The sequence below is a fragment of the Ursus maritimus genome, unplaced genomic scaffold (assembly GCF_017311325.1).
Source record: "Ursus maritimus isolate PB19 unplaced genomic scaffold, ASM1731132v1 scaffold_7, whole genome shotgun sequence".
In the NCBI taxonomy this organism is placed as follows: Eukaryota; Metazoa; Chordata; class Mammalia; order Carnivora; family Ursidae; genus Ursus; species Ursus maritimus.
This window is the reverse complement of record NW_024426885.1, coordinates 50,681,712-50,706,280: the sequence shown is the minus strand read 5'-3', so window position 1 is coordinate 50,706,280 and position 24,569 is coordinate 50,681,712. Positions and strand designations below refer to the sequence as shown.

General features: G+C 43.3%; 1 protein-coding gene across 2 annotated transcripts in view; it reads left to right on the top strand.

The window, feature by feature from the left end:
* Positions 1 to 21,233, top strand: part of KAT6B (lysine acetyltransferase 6B) — a 178,046-nt gene extending 156,813 nt beyond the window's left edge. For both annotated transcript variants that reach the window (XM_040624814.1, XM_040624813.1), the window contains exons 14-18: positions 10,183 to 10,414; positions 10,728 to 10,887; positions 11,485 to 11,784; positions 13,885 to 14,176; positions 17,089 to 21,233. In XM_040624814.1, the coding sequence (XP_040480748.1) occupies positions 10,183 to 10,414; positions 10,728 to 10,887; positions 11,485 to 11,784; positions 13,885 to 14,176; positions 17,089 to 19,640 (3,536 nt within the window). In that variant the 3' untranslated portion in view covers positions 19,641 to 21,233. The remainder of the gene's footprint in view (positions 1 to 10,182; positions 10,415 to 10,727; positions 10,888 to 11,484; positions 11,785 to 13,884; positions 14,177 to 17,088) is intronic.
* The last annotated feature ends 3,336 nt before the right edge of the window (positions 21,234 to 24,569 follow it).

Sequence of the window (24,569 nt, the reverse complement as noted above, 5' to 3'; positions counted from 1 at the left end):
AATCTGCTCGTCCATAATCACACACTTCCACCTAGTTGTATATACCCCCATGAGTATCTGCCTTGTACTTTGATTTGTAAATGATGATTGCAGGGTGATTGATTGCTTGCAATGTAGCATATTGAATTGATTCTTAAAAATGAACTTGAGCTGTTAACATGTCTATTTGAGTTCCTGTTATTTATGTAGTTTGTGGTTCTTGCGTTCAGCAGTTGCATAGTAGTTAAGAAATTAAACTCCCAGAGCTTTTTTCCTTATTAAATTTAGAAAATGGAGTGTCTGTGCACACCCTAACTAGAAAAGTGCCTGAAACATAGGATGCACTCAACTGCTGAACACAGGACTAAACCATTTCAGTCCTTGGAAAGATGAATGGAGTTTCTTTGATTAACAGTGACCCTGCAGTAAAAGGCTCATGGGGATAATATTGTGGCCAAAGCGGTGCTGATACTAATATATTGTTGCTGAAGGCTCACTAAGCGTTGCTGGCATTAGGGAGGCAATGTAAACAGTGCACTTCGAGAAAGGTGTCACCTACTAACTGAGGGGGCTAGTAACTGGCATCTTTTAATAAATACTGCCAGTGATGATATTTCATACATTTTTGTTTTCCCAACAGCTAGCATCTAACTCTAGCTACTTTGGACTTTAAGATTCCTGTAGGATTAAGGGCTAGATACCTACATGACACCGATCTGCTGGCAAAGCAGCCAGACACTGAGGGAACACTTCATCCCACCCCAGCCTACGTGTCTGTCAGAACGGGCTCGACAGTAACTCAGTGGGGACACCACCATTTATCGCCAGAGGCTTTTTACCTCAACTCCTGTTGGAAAGCATATGGGAAATAAATAAAAAATAAGTGAAAAGAGAAGTTTTCAACTTCTGCAGAACAGTGGGATAGGACTGTTTGTCTAAATGACCTGAGGACAACTAGAGATAGTTTCTCTACCTTACGCTTTCAACATTAATTGATCAGTCAGATTGGGCGGTGGCCTGTGCTTTGATTTTCGAATGTTATCCCCAAAAACTGACAGATTCCCTTTGAAATGTAATTGGAAGACAAAACTTTTAGAGAGATTTGTATTCCCCACTTTTTCCTTTCTTCAGTCTTGCTGGAGATTTGTGTTTGCTGAGTGAGAGCTTATCACTCAGAATTAGAATTACATTTCTTTGTTCTGTTTTAGAAAATTATAGCTGGTACACACACACAGAATTTGGGGTGGGTTGTGGGAGAGCCAGTGAAAAGGAGAGTTGCTCTTCTATCAATTCTGACTCTCAGAGCTTGGTTCTGAAATCAGTGGCAGTGTCCACGCTGCCACAGGTTTAATTGTAGTGTTCTGACAACTGGAGAGCGGTCTTACAGGTGAGGCATTAAAAGTACATGCAGTTCTTTGCTTGGAGCGGATGCTTTATTGGAAGTGCATATGTGTTTAATGCAATGTTTCAAGTCTTACAACTTCTCAGTGGTGAATTCTTGTTACCAAGGTTTTGTTACTTAGGTGTGAAAATTTTATCCAGGTTTTAACTTGGGAGAATTAAATTTGTTTCTGAAATAGTTTTGCAGATTGAATTGCCGGTCTGGACTTTTTGCCTATTTATAAGAGGAAGTAATTTTAAAATGCCAAATTACTCCATCTTAAAAATGACTTGTGTTTGTAAATCTGTTTTTCTCAAAACTTGCCAGAATTTAAAAGTGACTTGAACTGTGGAAAATCAAAAAGGTCAAAGAGGGAAGACATTATTTTGACATGTCTTTCTAATTTCTGTCTCTTGAAGGGCCATGATCCTAGTGCTTTATCATTACCTAACCAGAGGTGCCTCTGGGTGATGGATCCAAGCTTCAAGTTAGATTTGTACTAAGCAGTGGGCTTCATGAAGAATGCGGTTACTTCCCAGTTATATTTAAGGAAAGATATTTTTGAAAATCCTTCCCCAAATGATTTAGTTTGGGAATAAGTGATATTGACAGTTCTCTTGCTCCATGACCATTTTAACCTTTATCAGAGGTGCCTCATTTTCATAACAAAGAAATTGAGAGGCTGAATCTATTTTATATACGATCATCTTCTCAGAAAGAAAAATTACGTTCTTCTAATACACCAGGCCAGAACTTTGCTGGTATGGTGACATGCCAAACAAATATTCCTCAGTCAAATGTCTAAAGAAAGAAAACTCCTGTGAAGTCTGTCACAGATCTCTCTTTACCAAGTGACCATCTCCTCCCTTTAGCTTCAACTCTTAGATGCCTACATTTTCCCCAAGGTTCCCCTTCTCCGTAGCTCCCTCATCAGGCACCAGTGCTACCACCACAGCCCTTTGGGGTAGCAGTAGTGGGGGAGTGGGACTGGTGTTCCACCCCTGTTTAACATTCTGGCCATGGGATAGTCCTCAAGACCCCTCGCTTAATATAACCCATAATACGTCTATGACCAGTTTGGCCCAAGATAAGCATGAGTTGAGATTGGGTAGGGTACGGACATCTGTAGTTTTTAAAAGCCCCTGAGTGATTCTAATGTACAGCCAGGGTTGAGAAGCATTGGGCTAGACGAGAGGGTAAAGAAAGGAGAACTAGAGACATTCTCAGTGAATTAGATTATCAGTTATAAAAATACCATTGACTTGTTTTTGGCCTGTGACTATCTCACAGAGGTCTGTCTCTGGCCCTGGTCATCCCCAGCTCGGAAGCTCGTTCACAGGGGCTCGCGCTCCTCAACACAAGGGTACCGCAGAGGGAGGAGCATTCCCTTCCCTGCTGCCTGCTGCCCTATTTGTGAGTTCATACAGTAGCTGAGTTCATGTATTTCCTGGGTGACTGACACACAGAATGTGACCACCTCCTTCACGCCCAGTCACGGAATCGTGGAACTCTTCTGGTAAGTTCCAGCATGGTCTGTAGGTTCTTACACAAACAGCAGCAGGGGAGTCATGCCCCTACCATACCCTCTTCCACTGGGGGGGTGGGGGGGAGTTGAAGGAGCATCATTCCTCCCCCGCGTGGACCTGGCCGGGAAGGAGGCGGATGCCGCATGCAGTAAGAAAGTCCAGTGTTGCTGCCATATAATTGAGCCAGAGCTCAGCGTCCTGAGCAGTGTGCTGAGGAGCTTGTGAGAAGGGAGATCTTAAGAGGGGGCTTAGATAGACACAGTCTGGTATATGACCCAGAGCAGCCAGCCTGCCTTCCCCCAAAGACCCACTGTCTCCTTTCTCTGGGTTTCGCTGGCTCAGACCATTTTCGCAGGGACAAACTTGGGTCTTCTAGAACATTTGGGTCTTTGTTTCATCTGTCCTGGGACTGTCTCTGGGTTCTTCTGACGCCCTCAAGCAATCATTGTTATTGTGGTTTGCAGGCCTTGCTGTTTTCTGAGGATAGTCCTTGAAGTTAAGGACTTAAGGGCCAAAGGGAATTTGGGGAGCACAGAACTGTGCTTACTGTGAACTGCAGTCGTCAGTTTCTTAAGATCATTCCTGAGGCAGAATATGTTGTGTGTGTGTTTTTTCATGGCTTCTTTCTTTAATTAAATTTATATTTGGGTGGTTAGCTGGGGGGTAGGGGGAGGAGAACTTTTGTCTGAGGCATTGGAGTAAATGGAATGATTTTCAGGTGCCTAAGGCAGAAGTAGGAAAAGAGAGGTAACTCTTCTCAGTCTGATTCTATAGAGCAGTCTGTCTTCTTCCTTCTGTCCACATTTTCTTCCACATTTTCTGTCTTTCCCCTACATTAACTGTATGTAGTCACCCAAATGATCCCCTGGAGATTCCATTCATTCAGTATGTTGAATAATGATACTAGCTAACGCGTAGCCTTTCGGTAACATGCCAGGCATGGTTCTGCATGCTTTGTATTTATTCATTTAATTCTTATGACATCCCTAAGAGATAGGTATGGTTATTCTCCGAATTTTATGGATGAGAGGGACTTGAAGCACAGAGAGGTTAAATAACTTGCCCAGCCAAGGTCACATAGTTAATTCGTAGTGGACCCTGGATTCCATTCCAGGCAGTCTCATTCTAGCACCTTTGCTCTTAAGCAGCCTGTAGTCCCTTTTATGACCTGTCATACTGTATTTAATAAATGCCATATTGTTTTAAAATACCTATGGCCTTGTTGCCCAACTTTTAAAAATTCTTGTCATTTTTTATATAATGCAGATGGTCTCAAAAGTATGATCCAGGGGATCCCTAAGGGCCTTTTAGGGAGTCCACAAGGCCATAACTATTTTCAAAGTACTACTAAGATGCTGCTTGTCCTTTTCACTCTCACGAGTGTACATTGGAGTTGTCAAGTAATTTCACGACCTGTGATATCATAGCAGATTGAATACCAAAGCAAATATGAGAATCTAGCTTTTCTCTCAAGCCAAACATTGAAGAGATTTGCAAAAATGCAAAACAGTGTCTCTCCTCACTTTTTTTTTTTTTTTTGGTATTTTGGAAAATACAATTTTTTTCATAAAAAAATGTTGACACATAATGGGTTTATCGGTTCTTAATAAATACTTGTCAAATTTCTCTGTTAAGTTAGTAGGTATAGCTCTTACAAACAGAAGCTCTTAAATACTTTTCTAAATGTAAGGAGGTCTCAAGACCAAAAAACTTGAGAACCAGATTGAGTGTATAAACCCTTACAATTCAAATGTGGCCCATAGCATAGGAACTTATTAGAAATGCAGAATCTCAGGCCCCACCCCCGACCTGCCAATTCAGAGCCCCTTTGTAACAAGAGGTGATTGCACAGTGAAGGTTGGGAAGCACAGACATAAAATTTATGGACAAAGCCACTCAGCAAATCAGTGACCTCTTGCTAAATTTCTGTCTGGTGGGGCTTTGGAGATTCCTGTCCCCAGTTCTCTACCACTGAGTTGCTGGGTGAGGTCTCTTTACCCATCGAGATTCTTCAGTCCCACTGTCTACCTAGTGGCTTTCCTCCTGCAAAAGGTGATTTTCACATCCTCGTCAAAACCAGCAGCTCCGTAGCAGAGTTTATAGCAGTGGTCCTCAACTTTGTGTGCATCAGAATCACCTGGCAGGCTTGTTAAAGCAGAAGTGCTGGGTCCTGCCCCCAGTGTTTCTGGTTCGGAGGTCTGAGAATTTGCAGTTCTCATAAGTTACCAGGTGATGCTGATATTGCCAGTCTGGGAGACCAGTCTTTGAAAACCACTGGTCCATAGGAAGTAGAGCAAGTCTGTAGAAAAGTCAAGCAATATTTTTTTCGAGCCCATAGAGTTATGGGAACATTATCACATTCACCTTTTCAAAACCAATCTCTTAAATTATAAAATAATTCAAAAATTCGAAATTTCCATTTTTGCTAGGGATGCATCTACATCTTTTAATAAATGGAAAGTAGTAAGAAATCTGGCAGGTCATGGGTCATTTGGAACACTCCAGTTCTCTGAAAACAGTAGGAAGACTAAGGTTCAGCTTCCTTCCTAATTGCAAAATCACCACAAGATTTCAGCAAGGAGACATAAATAGCCTGTCAGGTTCATTTATCACTATTTAAACTGATAACACGCCATTCATGCAGTTGGTCACAGAGCTGCTTAACCCCAGAAACCAGTAACAGATGAGCACAGACCAGTGAATTTCAGTCCCTAGTCACGAGATACATGGTTAGAGCCATCGAATTTCCTCTGCTCAAGAGCTGCCATAAATCTCTGGCCTGGTGTCAGTTCCCAGGCTTGCAAACCCAGTTGCTGTCTAGTGATATGAAACTTTTAGCAAGGTTTGCTGAGCTAAACAGGTGTCTGATGAAAGGTGTGTAATCCTTGAAGATTATCTTCCCCTAGAAGCAGCTAGTAACCCCAGACTCACATAATCCAGACAGATGGGAATTGGGAGTAGCTTGCCAAAGTTCACACTTTGTATTTGAGAAAGTTCGTATGGTTTGGTTCCAGATGGTAGAAGATGAAGGTGTGCAGAAGGAGGGGTGGCTGCCTTTGGGGGGGGAAATCCTTATCCATGAATATTATTCCACTTCTGGTCCAGTTTACAATTTTGAAATATTACTAGTTTAAAAGGAAGGAATGTTTCATATTAAACAAGGGTTAACCTTGCAGCTAATATGCTGGGAGCTCAATTAATTTGGGAATTTAGGTCTGTAAAAACAAATCTTGACCTTGTCTAGATAGTTCCCTCTTTATCCTAATAGATCTGTCTGTCAACAGAAAGGCAAAAAAAAAAAAAAAAAAGGCAACTTTCTACCATCTTTTTTTTTTTTTTTTCCCCTCTCCCTAGAAGAGAGTTAACCATTTCAAACACAAGGGATCAGGGCTAGTTAACATGAGAATTGATTCTCTTACTACAAGTAGGTCAGCCTTAATGGAATTTGGGTCCCAGGCAGTCAGTACAGCTTAGAAATGCTACTTTTTGTAGATATCACATTGTTCTTACCTTTCCACTTAAGCAAACAGTTTGGTAATCTTTTGAATTAAGTGTGTGGTTTATACACTGAAAGTTAGACTCGTCTTCTTTTGAATAAGTTGTTCCAGTAAAGCAAAAGAGAAAGCCGGCTTTCAGTAGTATCGAGATAGTTGATGCGGGTGAGGGGCTTACGAGCCAGTCAATTTCCAATTACAAGTCTCCTGATCACAGAGTAAGTGCTCTTCACCAGCACCTCTGGCTCACGGACCTTTTAAAGGGAATAATTTCACCAGCAATTAATCAGACTGCAGCTACTGGGATTTGTCCTCCAAACACCACTTTGTTTTTAGCCTGAACAGTCAGGTTCCCCCAGGGGATAGTTCAGGTTTTCTGATTGAAAGTGTCCTCAGTTAAGGAAAGGTGTTCGAGCACCATGGGAATCTATTCACCAGGGGTGTGTTGTACTTGTTTCAGATCTTCAGGATAATACACCGGCTTCCAAGATAAGTGCTTTTTATTTCCCTCATCTTAGATCAATTATTTGGAATCTTTTTGGTAAGTTAAATGTAAGAGCTGTAACATTAAACCACCACGTTGCTATAATTACTCAATAATCTAAATGTTCTTACCAAAAATTATTCTGTCAATTGGCTATGTAGTAATTATGATTTGAGGAGCCTAGAAAAAGGAGAATGAAACAAAAGTAGCAAGAAATTCATTATTTAAATCATCCCATGTTACAGAGGTCAGAGTAGGGGGCACCTGGGTGCCTCAGCCGGTAAAACATCCAACTCTTGGTTTCAGCTCAGGTCATGATCTTGAGGTTGTGGGATCGAGCCCCATGTTGGGCTCTGTGCTCAGGGCAGAGCCTGCTTCAGATTCTCTCTCCCTGTCCCTCTCATTCACACACACACACACTCTCTCTCTCTCTCAAATAAGTAAATAAAATCTTTTTAAAAAGTCAGATTAGTGAAGTGCTACCAGCTACGGCTTTTTCGAGAGAACGTGCCTCCTGCAGGTGAAGTTCTGTATCAACCTGGTCACCAGTGGAATAGAGTAGACACAACAGCTTTTTCTTCTAAGCTATGCATTTTAACATATTACAAGTGATTTCACTTAAGTAGTAAGGAATCAGAAATTTACCTTTGGTCGTTTTGATTGTGAAATGGATGCCATTTAATTTAAAAATTTTTCCTTCAGAAAGAGACTGTGGACTTACTGGCTTCCAGCTTAAGTGCAAGTTCCTTCCGTTGGGATAAGCTCTTGGAGGGTCTCATGAATCAGGGAAGGAAAAACTAGCTTCAGGCAATGCAGGGACACCTTTAGACAGTGGCACCGTGTGGTCTGGAATGTTGGTGCACAGCATCCCTGAAAACCTGCTTGATGTGTTCTGGTTGGAGTTCTGGTTGGCAGTTTTTTCTCCCCAGCACCCAGGAGACTATCCCTTGCTGGCGGATGTTGGTAGCCTTCCTGCTCTGTAGTCTTCGCTGGTGCGGTGTGGGGTGCTTGCTGTGAAAATCCAGTGGGCTCAGCGGGCTCAGAGTATGCACGCTCAGTGGGGCTTATTGCCCTGCTGCTGCCTCCCCAGCCCACCTTGGGCCCCAGGACTCTCCCGTGGCAGTGGCAGTCACAGAGTGCACACTGTGTCCGAGGGAGTGTCCCAGGACACCCTCGCTTACCATGATGGGAATCGCAGGTGCTGAGTTTCAGTTCATGCCTAAACGCTCTCCGCAGACCCCATGTTGCCTGAGAGTTGCAGTGGCCCGACCAGTTCAGGCTAAGGCCCTGATAAAGGTGTTTGTACTGCCCCAGGGTGTGAAAACATGAACAGCTGTGTAAAATATGTTTTGGGGGGATTCTGGTTGAGCCCGGGGTAGGGATTAAGGGAAGAGAAGACAGAACAAAGAAATCCATGTGCTTCCTGGCTAAGGTTGCTCATAGGAGTGGAGAACAGAAGGTAGGAAGGGCACCTACCGCCTTCTGACTAAGGTCGTACAGAAATCTTGCTGCTGGGCTGTGGGAGTGGGGCTTTCTGTCCCTACCTATGGGGTTCAGATAAGAACCAGTGAGGGACTAGGGAATTTCACGGGCATTGCAGGGGACTTTTAATTGTGGGATCTCATGGTCCCCAGAGGATAGTTGCATAGCCTGGATACTCTGGTCCTCTCCCCCCCAGCACAGAGGGGACAGAGCTGGGTCCTCCAGCCAGCTGAGTAAATTTCTCAGCATGTGCCAAGCACTTAGGAGGCAGGTGACGGATGTGCCAATTATCTGTGTCGTCGTGAGGCCTGGGCACTGTTTGTACTTGAGTGACAGAGAGCTCTTCTCCAAACTGACAGGGCATGATCTGGGCGAGATTGAGCACCGTGGTCATCACTGTTAGCATTCCTGACACTGCTCTTGAAAGCCTCTGTATGCAGCTGAATGACGTGTCGACAGCGGTTTGACTGCAAAATTTTGTGGTGCTTGTTTGCATTTGATCAAATACGTTACACTTAAACATGAGTTAAAGAGACAAATAAGTCAGAAGACTTCAGGAAAGCCTAAAGTTAAATATATGCTTATTCTTTATAATGACATTCAGATTAAAACCGTCAAAATGCAAAATGCTGTGGTTACACCCCTCTAGGGTCAGGGTGGATTTCTTGTTCTCTATTTCTGCATTATGCACAGTGATTTTGAGAGGCAGGAAAATGCATCAGAGGCATGATTTCTCCTTCTAAGAAAAAAATCCAAAATTGAGAAAATTCTTGAGAATGCAGCCATTTTGGAAATGCAGATAAAGAAGAAAAGTGCTGAAGATTCGGGTGGTGTACAGAGCAGCATGATTTTGTAATTGCTGCCACCTACTGTACGTGGGTGATGTTTGTTTAAATTTAGGAAGTTCATGAAGGTGAGGCTATTGAAATCGATAATTAGAGCAAGGTAGCCATCATTAGTTTATAGCATTTCTTCTCTGCTCCATAAGTGGCTCTTAATTACCAAGACCGCCGCCAGCTTTCATTCATTACCTTCAAGTGGATTTAAAGTTTTAAATCATTTTAAAGTCCCTTTGCCAAGGAACCTTCACCGTATAATGCTATAGATACACATTCAAAGCTTACCATGCCCAGGGATTTTCTGAAAATACATGAAACAGTTTATTTTAAGGAAGTTGTTTTGTTTTAATTTGTAGAGGCAGTTTTCTGGGTTTGGATTATAAATTAATTTACATGAAAGAGGTGAAAATAGAGCTAGTGGAGCTGATGTGAGTTGCAGCAGTTGACTTAAAAGACATTCTTTTATTAGTCCTCAAACAAAGCTTCAGATCAGCCGACTAGTTAAATGTAACAAGCAATATAGAATCTGAGTCAACAGAGACCCTTCTCTTTTATTAAGACCCAGCTGTCAAAGGGTCATTAGGTCCTTCCTGTGGAAAACAACTTGCCCATTAATGTTTGGGGTGGTCCCTCGACAGGATTTCTGAGTAAGTGCCTGACATTTCATTTTTTGAAAGTAGATTAATCTAAAGCTGGTGGGAAACTTGGATGTTGAAATTTATCAGAAGTAACGTCCCTCAACCTTAGCTTTGTTAAATATGCCGTGACGTGTGTTTGGAATGCTGCCGCCAGCTATGTGAGTTGACTTGGAGTGCTACTATAAAAGGTACAAAAGCGTAAACTTCATGGAGATCAAATCACTGTAACTGGGAAGAGACCACAGACATAAAGTCACACTGTTTTTACCGTATTGCTACTTAACGTTATTTCCAAGTGGCCCCTGTTCCAATGTCTAAAAACACCACAGTGAGGTCAACTTTGGCTTTTTCTGCCCTAGGCTATTTGCTTTCTAGAAGAGAAGGCCAAGCAGGGTCTCCTGAAAAGCCACTCTCTGATCTGGGCCGTCTCTCCTACCTGGCCTACTGGAAGAGCGTCATCTTAGAATATCTCTACCACCACCAGGAGAGGCACATCAGCATCAAGGCCATCAGCAGAGCTACGGGCATGTGCCCACATGACATCGCCACCACTCTGCAGCACCTCCATATGATTGACAAGAGGGATGGCAGGTGAGTACCAATGCCGGGGCGTCGTTGGCTGCCTCTCAAGCATCTCACACCAGGAGGGGTCCCTGGCGTTAGGGGAATGTATTCCAGTTTAAGATAAGAGGTTGATAAAAGGTATTATCAGAACCTTTCCTCTAAATAGAAAACAGGAAATGATACTTTTTTGCTGGTCAGATTTCAGTTCGCTATACTTTTTCATTGATGAGCTTCCTCATCAGTCGTACCCCGGGAAATAGCACTAGCATTTGTCAACGTGTGAAGGTGAAATGGAATTTCAGCTTTTGATTGTGCTTTGTTCTGCCTCATCACATCACAGATTTGTCATCATTAGAAGGGAAAAGTTGATATTGGGCCACATGGAAAAGCTGAAAACCTGTTCCCGGACCAATGAACTTGATCCAGAAAGTCTAAGGTGGACCCCAATTTTAATTTCTAATGCTGCAGTTTCTGAAGAAGAGCGGGAAGCTGAGAAAGAGGTAATGATTGGCTTCATCTGCCTAAGTCGTGTGACTTCAGTGTCACAGCATTCTTAAGCTAAGAAAGTCATTACCGTCGTTGTCAAAGGCTTGGTTATGTAGAGAGAGCTTGTGAAATGATATGGCACTAATTTATCCTAACTGAGGTTGCATGGTAAGACATGATAATTTTATTGAATTGAGTATGAAAAATGAAACATTTATCATTGATCACAAAGCAGCATTTTTCACTACTGACAGCATGTAATCAGATCACATTTGGTGCTGAGCTCCAAGGCTGCAGTGTCAATCGATTCTTTGTGTTTATGAACTTGCTTAAAGTGCTCCATGCCAGCGAGCATGTAATGTAGTGATAAAGGACTCAAATCAATTCGCTGCATCATTAATACTGCTAAATATCCCATGAAACCCAATCTTCTTTGATTTGTTATCCTAACTGATGCAAAAGAGTCCTGAGATGATGCAGCTGGAATGTTGCTTGCCTGGCTGACTGTCCTGATCAGAAACGACTTAAGACATCCTCTGCCTTTGATCCTTAGAGGCTCTGGCTTAACTGCCCTTTCACTGGCCCACCGTTTTTACCCTCCCCCACTTTAGGCTGAGCGGCTAATGGAACAAGCTAGCTGCTGGGAAAAGGAGGAGCAAGAAATCCTGTCCTCTAGAGCGAACAGTAGGCAATCACCTGCAAAAGTACAATCGAAAAATAAATATTTGCATTCCCCGGAGAGCCGGCCAGTGGCAGGGGAGCGAGGGCAGCTGATGGAGCTGTCTAAAGATAGCAGCGAAGAAGAGGAGGAGGAGGAGGAGGAGGAGGAGGAGGAGGAAGAGGAAAAAGAAAATATTCAGAGTTCTCCTCCAAGATTGACTAAACCACAATCAGTTGCCATAAAGAGAAAGGTATGTGTCTGTTTAGATTTGCACTCTGAATCCGTTTCAATCAAATCTTGTCATTGCAAACAGTCTATTAGTATTTGTTTCATTCTCTGTTCTTTAGGTGTAGTTTATTTGTATTCAGTCCTGCTGATCATATATCATCATCATTTCTCTTAGTCATGATTGTGTTTACTTTGTGAGGTTTGTTAGTGCCGGGACAGGAAACAGAGACAGGCAGGCTTCCTCGCCTAGTAGTTACTGCCACCTGCTGGTGTGTGGGACTAGAGTAAGTCAGGCTATGGGAGCAGAAAAGGGTCCTGGAGAGCACTTAAAGCCACCCTTCAGTGCATTTGGATGAAAATACCAAGGCCTAAGGAGGCCAGGAGACTTGTCCAAGGTCACACAACTCCTTAGAGATGGAGCCAGAACAAGATGAGGACCCCGATTTCAAGCCCAGCGCCCCTGGTAACTGTGTCTGTTTCTTGTTCTTGGCACAGAATTGTTAGAAGGTATTTCAGGCTGTCCATGTTCATGCTGATACTTCGTTTTTGTGGCCAAGTCACATTGCTGAAATTTCTCAGAGCTGGGTGGTCTCTCTAGATATACCTTGTGCAGAAAGTAAAAAATTGATTTTTGTCCTTAGGTAATTGTTCAACCCAGATCTGATACCTTTGTCTTCAGTATCTGTGACATAGTGAGGGACCAGCTATTGTTAGTCTAGCCAAGACTTCTAGAAATAACGCAGGTTGAGGCTCTGCCCCAAGGTTGTCTGGTGGACCGCCTGTCAAAGAACCTGCTGTTCTACTCCCCAGCTTGGTCGTCTGTTAGTGGGAGGGCAGCTGTGGCAAGGGGGTAGAAAAGAGCACCCCGTAAAGCACACTTCAGGTTTGTGGGTAATCTTTTGATTGCTTACAAGGAAAATGTGTTCAGTTATTATGTATATACTATAAAAGAAATTTGTTTTAAAAACATCAAAACCAGAATTATCAAAGGCATGATATGGATTCCCATCATATAAATGGATTCAGTCAGGAAAAAAACAGTTCTTTATATCAGCTGTACTCACGTTTGAGTAAATTCTAGTGGGTTAGGGAGGGCAGGCCAACTGGGGCTGTTAATAACCATAAATGTTAAATTATAGAATATGGTCATCAGGTTTATAGGTGAACGTTCAGAGAGTTAATGTGAGCCAACAATAATTCTTGGATACAGTTTGTATAGAGTTTTAACCAAGCATATTGAACCTTCTTTGCAATGTATTTTAAATAAGTTTTCAGGCCCTTTATTGACAGATTGCATTTTAGCAGCAAAAGTGTTACTCCTGTGTTTTAGTTTTGCTTCATTAAATACTTTGTTGCTTGGGCAGAAGTATTTTATAGTTGCTATTATGGAGAGTCCTCTGTGCCAGCCTGTGGTGCAGTTGGGGGGAAAAAAAAGTTTCCTGTCTTACATAAATAAGACAGATTTCACATGTCTTTCCATTCTTTAGATGCCTTCTATAATAAAATATTTTATAGAATTACCAGTTGCTGACATCCTTGCAGTCATCAGTACATGACTGTCTTAATATTTTAAGCAGTAGAATAATCCTTTCTTCTAGTACCCTGTCCTCATCCCCTTTTCATCGTTCTGAAGTCCTGTGAAACGGGGAACAAGTAGGTTAATCTTTACAGCACTTTGCTTATAGCAGGTGCTCCATGAAGTTATCAAGTATTAAATGAGTGACCCAGTGGCTAGTCGATTATTGCAACATTTACGGAAACGTGTGTTGGTGATGACTGAATAGCGATGATGTACAGGATATTGAAGTCTGCAGGTACCACTGGAAGATGTATGCTAGAAAAGCAAACCTTAGCTTTTAAAATCTACAGTTAAGCTGAGGCAGTGTTCCCTCTCAAAGCATCTTCTTGAGTAAACAGCTGTTTTATTTGGAAGACACTTGCCTGTGTAGTTAGAGCCCGAGAGGGATGTTAAACATCAGATGGAAGGTTAAGTACAAAGGCGTTCCAGAAGTCTCTACGTGTAAGATTCTCAGACAGGCCTTTGGTACATGTTTGCTGCCTATCGACTCAACCATTTAATTTCTCATGAGCTCTTATGTATTATGTTTGGAATTAAATTCAGAGGCCTTTTGTGCTAAAGAAGAAAAGGGGTCGTAAACGCAGGAGGATCAACAGCAGCGTAACAACTGAGACCATTTCTGAGACGACAGAAGTCCTGAACGAGCCCTTTGACAACTCAGATGAAGAGAGGCCAATGCCGCACCTGGAGCCTACCTGTGAGATTGAAGTGGAGGAAGACGGCGGGAAGCCAGTCCTGAGAAAAGTGTTCCAACATCAGCCTGGGAAGAAAAGACAAACAGAGGAAGACGAAGAAAAAGACAATCATTGTTTTAAGAATGCTGACCCTTGTAGAAGTAAGTGGAGGGATTATACAAATCTCATCCTTGTGCATGTCTCGTATATGACCGCCCAGAGGCAGCTCTGAGGTTGTGTCGGCCCACCAGGAATCAGTGCTCATCTGTCCTCTCTCATTCATGAAAGGTTCTATCCCTTCTTCCTGGAATTGGATTTTATTTTAAACAACTTCTAAGGCCAGAACATTCTTCTAGGTGGGTTCATCTTACTTTCCACAAATTGGCTTGTCCTCAAAAACTCTGAAGTCTCTCAATAAGAAACACACTGCATTTCCTTGATTCTCATAGGTACTTTTTTTCACATCTAGTATTTCCGGAATCAGGGTTTATATTCCTGTCAATGTGAGCATCGAATGCAGTAGTTTCTTTCTTCCTGAAAAATGAATTTAGTAAATGGATGGTGCAGCTTGTAATTAGTGGTGTCTTAGGATACATTATTACCAAGAATCATTTAAACTCACCACAGCATCAGTATTAGCTTTGATAATATAGGATAATGTGGAAATCAGGAAATTGTCCTTCCTTTTAAATTACTATTTTACAATTTGCTGTTGGCAGGGACACCCCACCCCATCTCCTTAAAAAAAAAAAAAAAAATACCAGCACCAATAAATCATCTTTGATGCTGTGTTTAAAAGCAGCCATTCCTTGCCTTTTGGCTTGGATTCTTGAGTTCCCAGCTGAATCATAAGGATCTGCGGACAGTCTCTCTGCTCTGCAGCTGAAATGACTCAATTTAAGAACTTAATCTAGTATCTCTTCTAATCTAGAAACAGGCCATCTCATTTCCCTGGGAATTGCTAGTGTCTCTTGCTTTTTGAGAAGCCACGGTTTGGGGCACCTGGCTCAGTGGGTGGAGCATGAGACTCTTGATCTCATGGTTGTGACTTTAAGTCCCATGTTTGGTATAGAGATTACTTAAAAAAAAGAAAAAAGAAAAGCCACAATTTTAAGGGCATGAGCAAGCATCTTCCTGACTTTCATAATTAGCTGGAATACTATTGCTGTATACAGTCGTTTGCTGAGAGAATGACATCTTACACTGGGTATAAAGAATCCAAGCCTTGTTCTTTAGTTTCTCTTTTCTTTCTTTTTTCTTCTTTTTTTTTTTTTTAAGATTTATTTATTTATTTGAGGGGTGAAGAGGGGCAGGGGCAGAGGGAAGCGAATCTTTCAAGCAGACTCCCCGCTAGCCCCACAAGGGACTCTGTTCCACGACCTGAGCCAAACCAAGAGTCAGGCTCCCAACTGACTGAGCCACCCAGGCGCCCCTGTTCTTTAGTTTCTTTAAACAAACAAACAGCAACAACAAACTGCAGTAAAATACCATTTTTTGTTTGTGGACATTGAGCCTTATTTCTGCTTCTTTTCAGGAGCCTGTAAAGGAATCATCACTACCTTTATTCTCCACTCTAGGGCCATTTGCCTTTAAAATTCTAAGTGGCCATATTAAACTGGTTCCTTTCAGGATCTCCTTAATTATGAGAAAACTCATCTTCTGATTTAGAGAGGTGTTCCTACAAAAGCTGGTAGGTCCAGTAGCATGTGGAATATGGGCACATTGGCATGGCTATTAACCTGCCCGTGTGACTAGAAATAAAACCATTTGGACACCTTGGAGTGACTGTTAATTGGGTATTGTACTTTGTACTTCTGAAGGAATCAGTCTGCCTCACTTACCTGTTCTTCTCAGCTAGCCAATTTGAATGTAATACTTGGAGGTAAGTTTATGTGTAATCCTTTTGTTACATAAATGAACTAAGAGCTTACCCTGCTGTGTACTGATTGGATTAGAAATCACTCCATTCTGGCAAAAAGGATCTCAGTTCCACATTGAATGTGAGATCTTATGTCTGTTTTCCAAAGTAGTGTTTGTAATAAGGCTATTTTTCTTTGTAAAGCTTTTCCTTTACATTGACCCTTCCAGATCAGTGTGAACTTTAACTTTCTTTCTAAAGATCTCATGAAGACTTAGGTGTTTTATATTTGTATTTATTCGTATATTTGTTTGCTTGCTTATATTTAGATAAATATATTTACAAATCTCTTTATAATCATATGTGCAGAAAGGTACAGTAAAAATAAGATTAGCCAAGTTAAAATGAACGTGACAATTATGGTTTATTTCTTATTTACTGTAGCGTTCAGACCTTACACTCGAGCAGCAAGTTGATCCTCAATACAATGTGGACAGAATTAGCAGTCGAGAGAATACCTGTAGTTTAAATATTCATTTCATGGTAAATACGTTATCGTTCGTGTCGTGCAGGAAATGATGACCCTCTAGTACGTTACAGACGCATCTGATCGGGACACTTAGGCATCTCTTCATTTGTTTCAGAGGTGCACAGTTTCTTTTTATGCCAGAGAGAACATTCGAATCAAAGTAAATAATGTCATCTGAGATTATTTAAATCCAGTAAATGTCCACAAACAGAAGTTCACTTTCTCAGGATAGGTGTGTGAGTTGGGCTTCTGTTCATTTCTCCAGGACGGTGGTGCTTTCGAGATGAGCTAGCATTAACTCCTTTTCCCCTGTAGGTTCTAATTCGTACGTATTCAAACTGATTTTTTTACATTGCGGAATTCTGGGCTTTTACGTCAGAGAACGAACGTCTTACTTGTTAAACTCAAAGCAGTTTATTATAGCTGTCTGCATCCACGTGCTTTCTATAAAAAGCACAACTTTCTGTTGGGGGAGGAGGGAGGGACTATTTGAGATACATATTATTGTCCCAGACTTAGGTGATTTACTTGGTTTATGGCACAATGTGATTCTGTATTAGTTTTGATTGTGTCTTTATCATCAACTCTTGCATACTAAGTAATTTAGAAGAATGAATTCAAGTTGTTCAAGGTGATACTTTCTAAGACTTTTGTTTTTCTCCTCCTGTTTCTGTCTCCTCGCTAAGACAATATGGATGACGACACAGATAACTTGAAAGACAGCAGTAGAGACAATCCCGAACCTCTAAAGTGCAAACAAGTGTGGCCAAAAGGAACAAAACGTGGTCTGTCTAAGTGGAGGCCGAACAAAGAGAGGAAGACCGGATTTAAACTGAACTTGTACACCCCGCCAGAAACACCCATGGAACCTGATGACCAGATAACAGTAGAAGAACAGAAGGAGACTCCGGAAGACAAAACTAGCCCCACTCCCACCAGGATTGAGGAGGAGGTCAAGGAAACCGTGGAGCCCCTGCTGCCTCGGGACGAAAACAGAAGGGACGAAACATGTGCACCTGTAAGTCCAAACAAATCACCGGGTGAAAAACCAGATGATCTCATCAAACCTGAGGAGGAGGAGGAGGAGGAAGAGGAAGATGACGAAGAGGAGGAGGAGGAAGAAGAGGAGGAGGAGGAAGAAGAAGAAAATGTAGACAAAGACCCAGGTGGTGCTAAAAGTCAGGAGAAAGAGGAACCAGAAGTCTGCATGGACAAAGAAGAGCCCGTTCCCTTGGATGAGCATGAGGAGGAGGAGGAAGAGGATGAAGAGCCATCTCACAACGAGGGCCATGATGCGGATGATGAGGATGACAGTCACATGGAGTGCACAGAAGCAGAGAAGGAGGAACGCCCGAGAGAAGCCTTCAAAGAAGTACTAGAAAACCAGGAGGCTTTTTTAGACCTTAGTGTCCAGCCTAGTCATTCGAACTCAGAAGTCTTAATGGACTGTGGCGTTGACCTTGCCGCTGCTTGTAACAGTGAACCTAAGGAGCTTGCTGGAGACACCGACGCTGCACCTGAGTCTGATGAGGAATCCCCAGAAGAACAGGCACAGAAGCAGGACCAAAAGAGCAGCGAAGAAGTGGACGCTGGGTTCAAAGAGAGAAATACCGCAACCCTGGAAATTGACTCTGAGACCGTTCAGGCAGTTCAGTCCTTAACCCAGGAGAACAGCGAACAGGACGACACTTTCCAGGATTGCACCGAGACTCAGGAGGCTTGTAGAAGCCTACAGAACTACACCCACGCAGACCAAAGTCCACAGATCGCCGCCACTCTGGACGATTGCCAGCAGTCAGACCACAGTAGCCCCGTTTCATCCGTCCATTCCCATCCTGGCCAGTCAGTACGTTCTGTCAACAGCCCAAGCGTCCCTGCCCTGGAAAACAGCTATGCCCAAATCAGCCCAGATCAAAGTGCCATCTCGGTGCCATCTTTGCAGAACATGGAAACCAGTCCAATGATGGATGTCCCGTCAGTGTCAGACCACTCACAGCAAGTCGTGGACAGCGGATTTAGTGACCTGGGCAGTATTGAGAGCACAACCGAGAACTACGAAAACCCGAGTAGCTATGATTCTACTATGGGTGGCAGCATTTGTGGAAACGGCTCCTCACAGAACAGCTGCTCCTATAGCAACCTCACCTCCAGCAATCTGACGCAGAGCAGCTGTGCTGTCACCCAGCAGATGTCCAACATGAGTGGGAGCTGCAGCATGCTGCAGCAGACCAGCATCAGCTCCCCCCCGACCTGCGGGGTCAAGTCTCCTCAAGGCTGTGTGGTGGAGAGGCCCCCGAGCAGCAGCCAGCAGCTGGCTCAGTGCAGCATGGCTGCCAACTTCACCCCGCCCATGCAGCTGGCTGAGATCCCCGAGACCGGCAACGCCAACCTTGGCTTATACGAGCGAATGGGTCAGAGTGATTTTGGGGCTGGGCATTACCCACAGCCGTCAGCCACCTTCAGCCTTGCCAAACTACAGCAGTTAACTAATACACTTATTGATCATTCATTGCCTTACAGCCATTCCGCTGCTGTAACTTCCTATGCAAACAGTGCCTCTTTGTCCACACCATTAAGTAACACAGGGCTTGTTCAGCTTTCTCAGTCTCCGCACTCTGTCCCCGGGGGACCCCAAGCACAAGCTACCATGACCCCACCCCCCAACCTGACTCCTCCTCCAATGAACCTGCCACCGCCTCTTTTGCAACGGAACATGGCTGCATCAAATATTGGCATCTCCCACAGCCAAAGACTGCAAACCCAGATCGCCAGCAAGGGCCACGTCTCCATGAGAACCAAATCGGCGTCTCTGTCACCAGCCGCTGCCACCCATCAGTCGCAGATCTACGGGCGCTCCCAGACGGTAGCCATGCAGGGTCCCGCGCGGACTTTAACGATGCAGAGAGGCATGAACATGAGTGTGAACCTGATGCCAGCCCCAGCCTACAATGTCAACTCTGTGAACATGAACATGAATACTCTCAACGCCATGAATGGGTACAGCATGTCCCAGCCGATGATGAACAGTGGCTACCACAGCAATCATGGCTACATGAATCAAACACCCCAGTACCCTATGCAGATGCAGATGGGCATGATGGGAACGCAGCCATATGCCCAGCAGCCAATGCAGACCCCGCCCCACGGTAACATGATGTACACGGCCCCCGGGCATCACGGCTACATGAACACGGGCATGTCCAAACAGTCTCTCAATGGCTCCTACATGAGAAGGTAGGCGGCAGGGGCAGTGACGGGATCCCCCGGGCATCACTATTGGATTGAATCTGCACAAATACCTTCGAAGAGTACGATTTCAAAACCAGCAATTGGTGTGAATGCAAAAACATTTGTTGGCACCATTTATTTAAAAAAAAAAAAAAAAAAAAAGCTGTATGCAGCAGAAAGCCTTATACAAGTTGTTTTTCTTTTTTTCCTTTTTCTTTTTTGGTATCTTTGTTTCTGTTACTTTTATATGAAATTCTCTGCAAAGGAAGGCCTCTCTGGACTACAGTTTGAAGGCAGCCACTTGTTGTGCCTGCTTCCATTAAACGATGTGGATAGCAAGCCCCGCCCCACCAAATTATCTGTTTTAATACTGAACCGAGAACTTTTTTTTTTTCTTCCCTGTCCACTCCATGTAAATGCCTTTAGCCTTTCAGTTATTGTATATTTTGTTTAAGGTGACACTTGAGCATGCCGCTAATGTCTTTGTTAGTGACAGTGCATTTTGTAGTACTGTACAAGTGTTGTGCTAACAGTAAGCCATTTCTTAAGTTTTTTGCCTTGATTAGGGTGCCCTGATTTGAGGGTTTAAAAAAAAAAACTATATTTTTGTTAATTATAAAACTGTAAAGAGCTATAAAAGCTATTCCCATTTGGTTAGTCAAAAGGGTTTTATTGCTAAATGTTTGGTGTAAAGTTGAGACCCTTTTCCATTTTGGTGACAGATTTCTTTGGGGAAAAAAGGCAGCTTTCTGTTTTATAAATGCAGACTTCTGTTTATTGAATGAAGCATATCTCAGTGTTTATCTGTCAGGTTTTGAAACATTTCATATATGTCCAAATACTTGGCAGGATTTAAAAAAAAATAGTGAATTTGGTGTAAAGTTGCTATTTTATGGAAATGCCTCTAACTTTACATTTTCATTCCATCTGTAGATTTTTCTATCTTTATAAAATATTGGAGTTATTTTTTAAGGAAAAATAGAGAAGTAGCTTGTGAATAGCTCAAACTAAGCTTACAAACCGCATGTAAAAAAGCAAAAAAGTTATTTGTGTCTGTTTATATTGCTTCCTTTTTTGTAGCCTTTGTACCTGTACAGGGTGACTGTGAGGGCCAAGCAGGAGAGGCGTAATCCTTGTATAAAATAGGAGCCAGCGACACTCTTGTATTTATCTGTTCTCTTTTTAGTCAGTCACTTCAAAAAAAAGAAAAAAAAAAACAAAAAAAAAGCTGTACATTTTAACATAAAATAAATTATGATGAGCCATTTTTAGCCTCTTGTGTCCTGTCATATTATGATTGATAGAGAATGACCAATTGAACTGTATCATGTGTCACATCTCAGAACACATACACATTTTGGGAAAATAAATTATTTAGTGTAAATTGGAGTTATGAGATTTTCTGATTTGTTTTGACTTTGGGGGAGGGGGTTGGCAATAAATAAGAGTAATATCTAATAAAACCATCACATATACCAAATACCTATTTAATAAATTAATTTATAATGGATTTTAATGCTTTTCATGAAAGTTTATTTTATGCTGGTGCATACCTTCTGTATGCCAATCATTGTCTTTAAAATAAAGTGAATTTGTTTTTTTCTTTTTGACTTTGATCTTCATTTGCAAAGGGACCCTGCACAAATAGCCACTTGCCTCATTTGTACAGTCTGTATAAACACCCCTCAGGGCCTCAGCACAGTGGTAGCAAACTTCATTTTTATAAAAGTTAATACCCAAAAGCACCCAATTTGGGACTGCATATTTGAAAAATCATTTTCTCAAAAAAAGTGTGAAAGTTTTGTTCTGTTGTGAATGAGTGATTGGATGTTTTCTTAAGTTTAGACCCCCCCCCAAAAAAAGTCATTGTTCACAAACATTATTTTATGGCATTCAGAGAAAGTTCTGTCTGACCCTTCAAATATTTTATTGTTTAAGCTACAGACATAGAAATAAATGCTTGACTTGGCACCCATGTGAAAACGGCCCACTAAGCTCGCAACATGTCTAAATGTGGGTGCTTACTACTCTCCCGCCACTTCTTGTAGACCTCTTTGAGGGAGAGCGTTGCTTTTCCACTAGTGGTTCAACACAAAAAATCACCTGTTTCATAGATCGTAGACACAAACCTCAAGCCGACTCAGAATAAAACGGAGAAGGCAGGCTAGTTCGTACAGCCCGGGGTCGCAGGCCCTGCAGAGGGAGGATGCCCGCTGGGGTTTTTGCCCTGTGCTCTCACCCTATGTTTCTGTCACAGTTACAAAGCCGTCTGGGTTTAGTGGCAAGACCTTGTCTTTTGGTCTTTCCCTTCTACAGATGCAGTCGGTGGGGGGGATACCTGCAGTGGCTGAGGGAGCGCTTCCAGGACGCTTCTGCAAGGGCTGTTGTCACAAAGGGAAGGAAACTTTGGGTGCTGTTCTGGTCTGAGAGGAAAGTAATCCACCTCCAGAGTGGGAGGTGATGGTGTGCCGCTTGTTCGAATCCGCTACAGCCTCAGTTGGGCTGCAATCTCGAATCTCAGCCACCCAGTGGGTGTGCCCGTCAGGCAAGAGGCTGCCTTGAGCCCAGGAGCTGGGGTGCGGGGCCTGCTAACGAGCTGATCTGGAAGCTTCCACAGGCCCCCTCTTGAAACCTTCACCTATGTAGTCTCTTCTCTTGAGGTTCTTTGGGGGACTGAGATTCCCCTGTGTTTCCCTTTCGCAGTGGCTTGCTAATCACACCCTATGGTTTGTGTGAAACTGGGGTTCCGTCACCCCCCACACCCTGCCTGCCTCACAGTCCTCCAGGGAGCTCGTGGGGAAGTTGTGGTCACTGCCCCAGACCTGCTAGATACCAGTACTGGGGACCCTGTGTCACAGGCTCCCAAGCGACTGCAGCATAGCCAGGTAGAGGCCCAATCTCCAACATTCACGGGCAGGACAGAAAGCTTTGGGGAGGAGAGGAGCTGCGGGTCAGAGTGGCCTCAGAACACCCTGCGTGCTCCTCCCCACTTACCCACTCTCACTAGAGAAAGCAGTTCAGACCTAAATGTGATGCCAAGGATCCTGGAAAACAGGAACTTGGATTCGTCAGGAGTGACATGGAGTCACCATTAGGTTGAGATGCGTTAACAAGCCACGTTTTTAAGACCAGAAATGTGTTCTTTCATTTACCTTGTAAGAGTCTAGTGGCTGTCAGCTGTCAACCGTTAACTTTTGAATAGCTCAAGCGGTTCCTTCCCAGGTGTGAAAGCATTAGCCTTCCTCACCGACGTTCTGTTTTAGAAATAATGACTCAATGTTGTTGCCACGCTTTCACAAACAGCTTCCACGTGATCCACACGCCCAGCCTGAGGTGGGGCAGTTGTCTCTGGCGTGTAGGTGAGGAGATGGGGCTCCCAGGAGCCAACTCGATTGCCCAAACTCCCTCAGCTAAACTTTGTGAGCTGAAACAAACCCGGTTCTCCAAATGGCAGCTCTTCCTACAACACCTGACTTTGTGAAAACGCCATAGTCCTCTCTCTGATTCAAAGGCTTAGCCAACAAATCCATGATGCTATAGGAACTGGTAAGTGCCATACGAATATAGTTTACTTGGTTGTTACGAGCAAGCGTTGTCTCCAGCGGTCTACAGTCAATACTCAGAGTACCAGTTCTGTTATGTTGTGAAGCAGTACCTTCCATTTTTTTTGTGCCCAGGTGCCCATAATTCCACACTCCTGGTTTTCCTTCTCCCTTCTCTGTCCCCTTCCTTGGATCTCCCTCTGCCACCCAGGCCCAGCTTTAAACATGGATGTTGAAGCACTCAGGCCTGGGGCTTCCTCTCTTTTCTCATCTCACCTCGTCCTACAATGAGCTCAGACACCACCTGTATACAGATAATACCCAGAATTAATCAGCATTTGTGAACATTCCTCTAAGCTCCCTCTAGATTCAAGGTCAAATGGTATGGGACACCTTTTGTATGTCTTACCAACCTGACAGAACTAGTGATCTCCAGCCCCCTCCCCCCATTTCTGCTCTAGTAAACCCCATCTCCATATTCAGGCAAGAAACCAAATCAGTATCTTTCATTTTTCTCTCCCCTCTCAGCAGGTTCTGTTGATTCCAGAGTAATTCCAAACAAATCTTGAGGACTAGTTCCCTGGTGCTGTCTCAGTCTAGGCCACCTTCCTCTTCCTGTCCACAGTTCCATCAGCCTCCTGACTGGTCGTCTTGCCTCCTTTCTTAAGTCCCAACAAGCCATTCTCCGTAGTTCGGCAGGAGTGATCTCCTTAAAACATAGGTCATACCATTCCCTTGCCTAATACCACTCTGGTTTTTTTCTGCATTTGAAATAAAATCTAGTTTCTATAACCCTCTTCTTCCACTTCCCCTCTCACCCACGAGCTCCAGCTTCACTGAGGGACAGTTCCTCAAAGACACCTCTTTGTCACCCTGGGGCCTTCACCTGTGCTGTTCTGTTCCCCGGCCTAAAGTGGTCCCTCCCCCTTTGGAAGGTGTGATCCTTCAAGACTCTGCTCACCGCATCTCCTCAGAGAGGTCTTTGCCCCATGCCCAACTGTTCCTCACCTCAGTACCCGTTTCCTCATTGCACTCGATCACAACATGCCATTTTGTTTTGACTTTTGACTTCCTAACCCAGTTTAGGGCATGTGGTAGGTTCTCAGTGAATACTTGTTGACCAAATAATTTACCTCTGAAGACTTGAAATGCTTTTGCAAAAATTTCTGTTGCTACTTTCTCCTACCTCTGGTGCCCGGGAGCCATCTTGAAGAGACCAGTACACCAACCTTAAAGTTCTCTGCTTCTGCTGTCCTCGGTAGGATTCGTAGCCCACAAAGGGGTGGGAGCATGTAGGAAGGTGCGGAGAAGCTCAAGAGAACACCAGCATTACATCCTTCCTACATAATGGATTCATTTAAATGTAAGTATTTCATTATGATGTATTAAATACAATA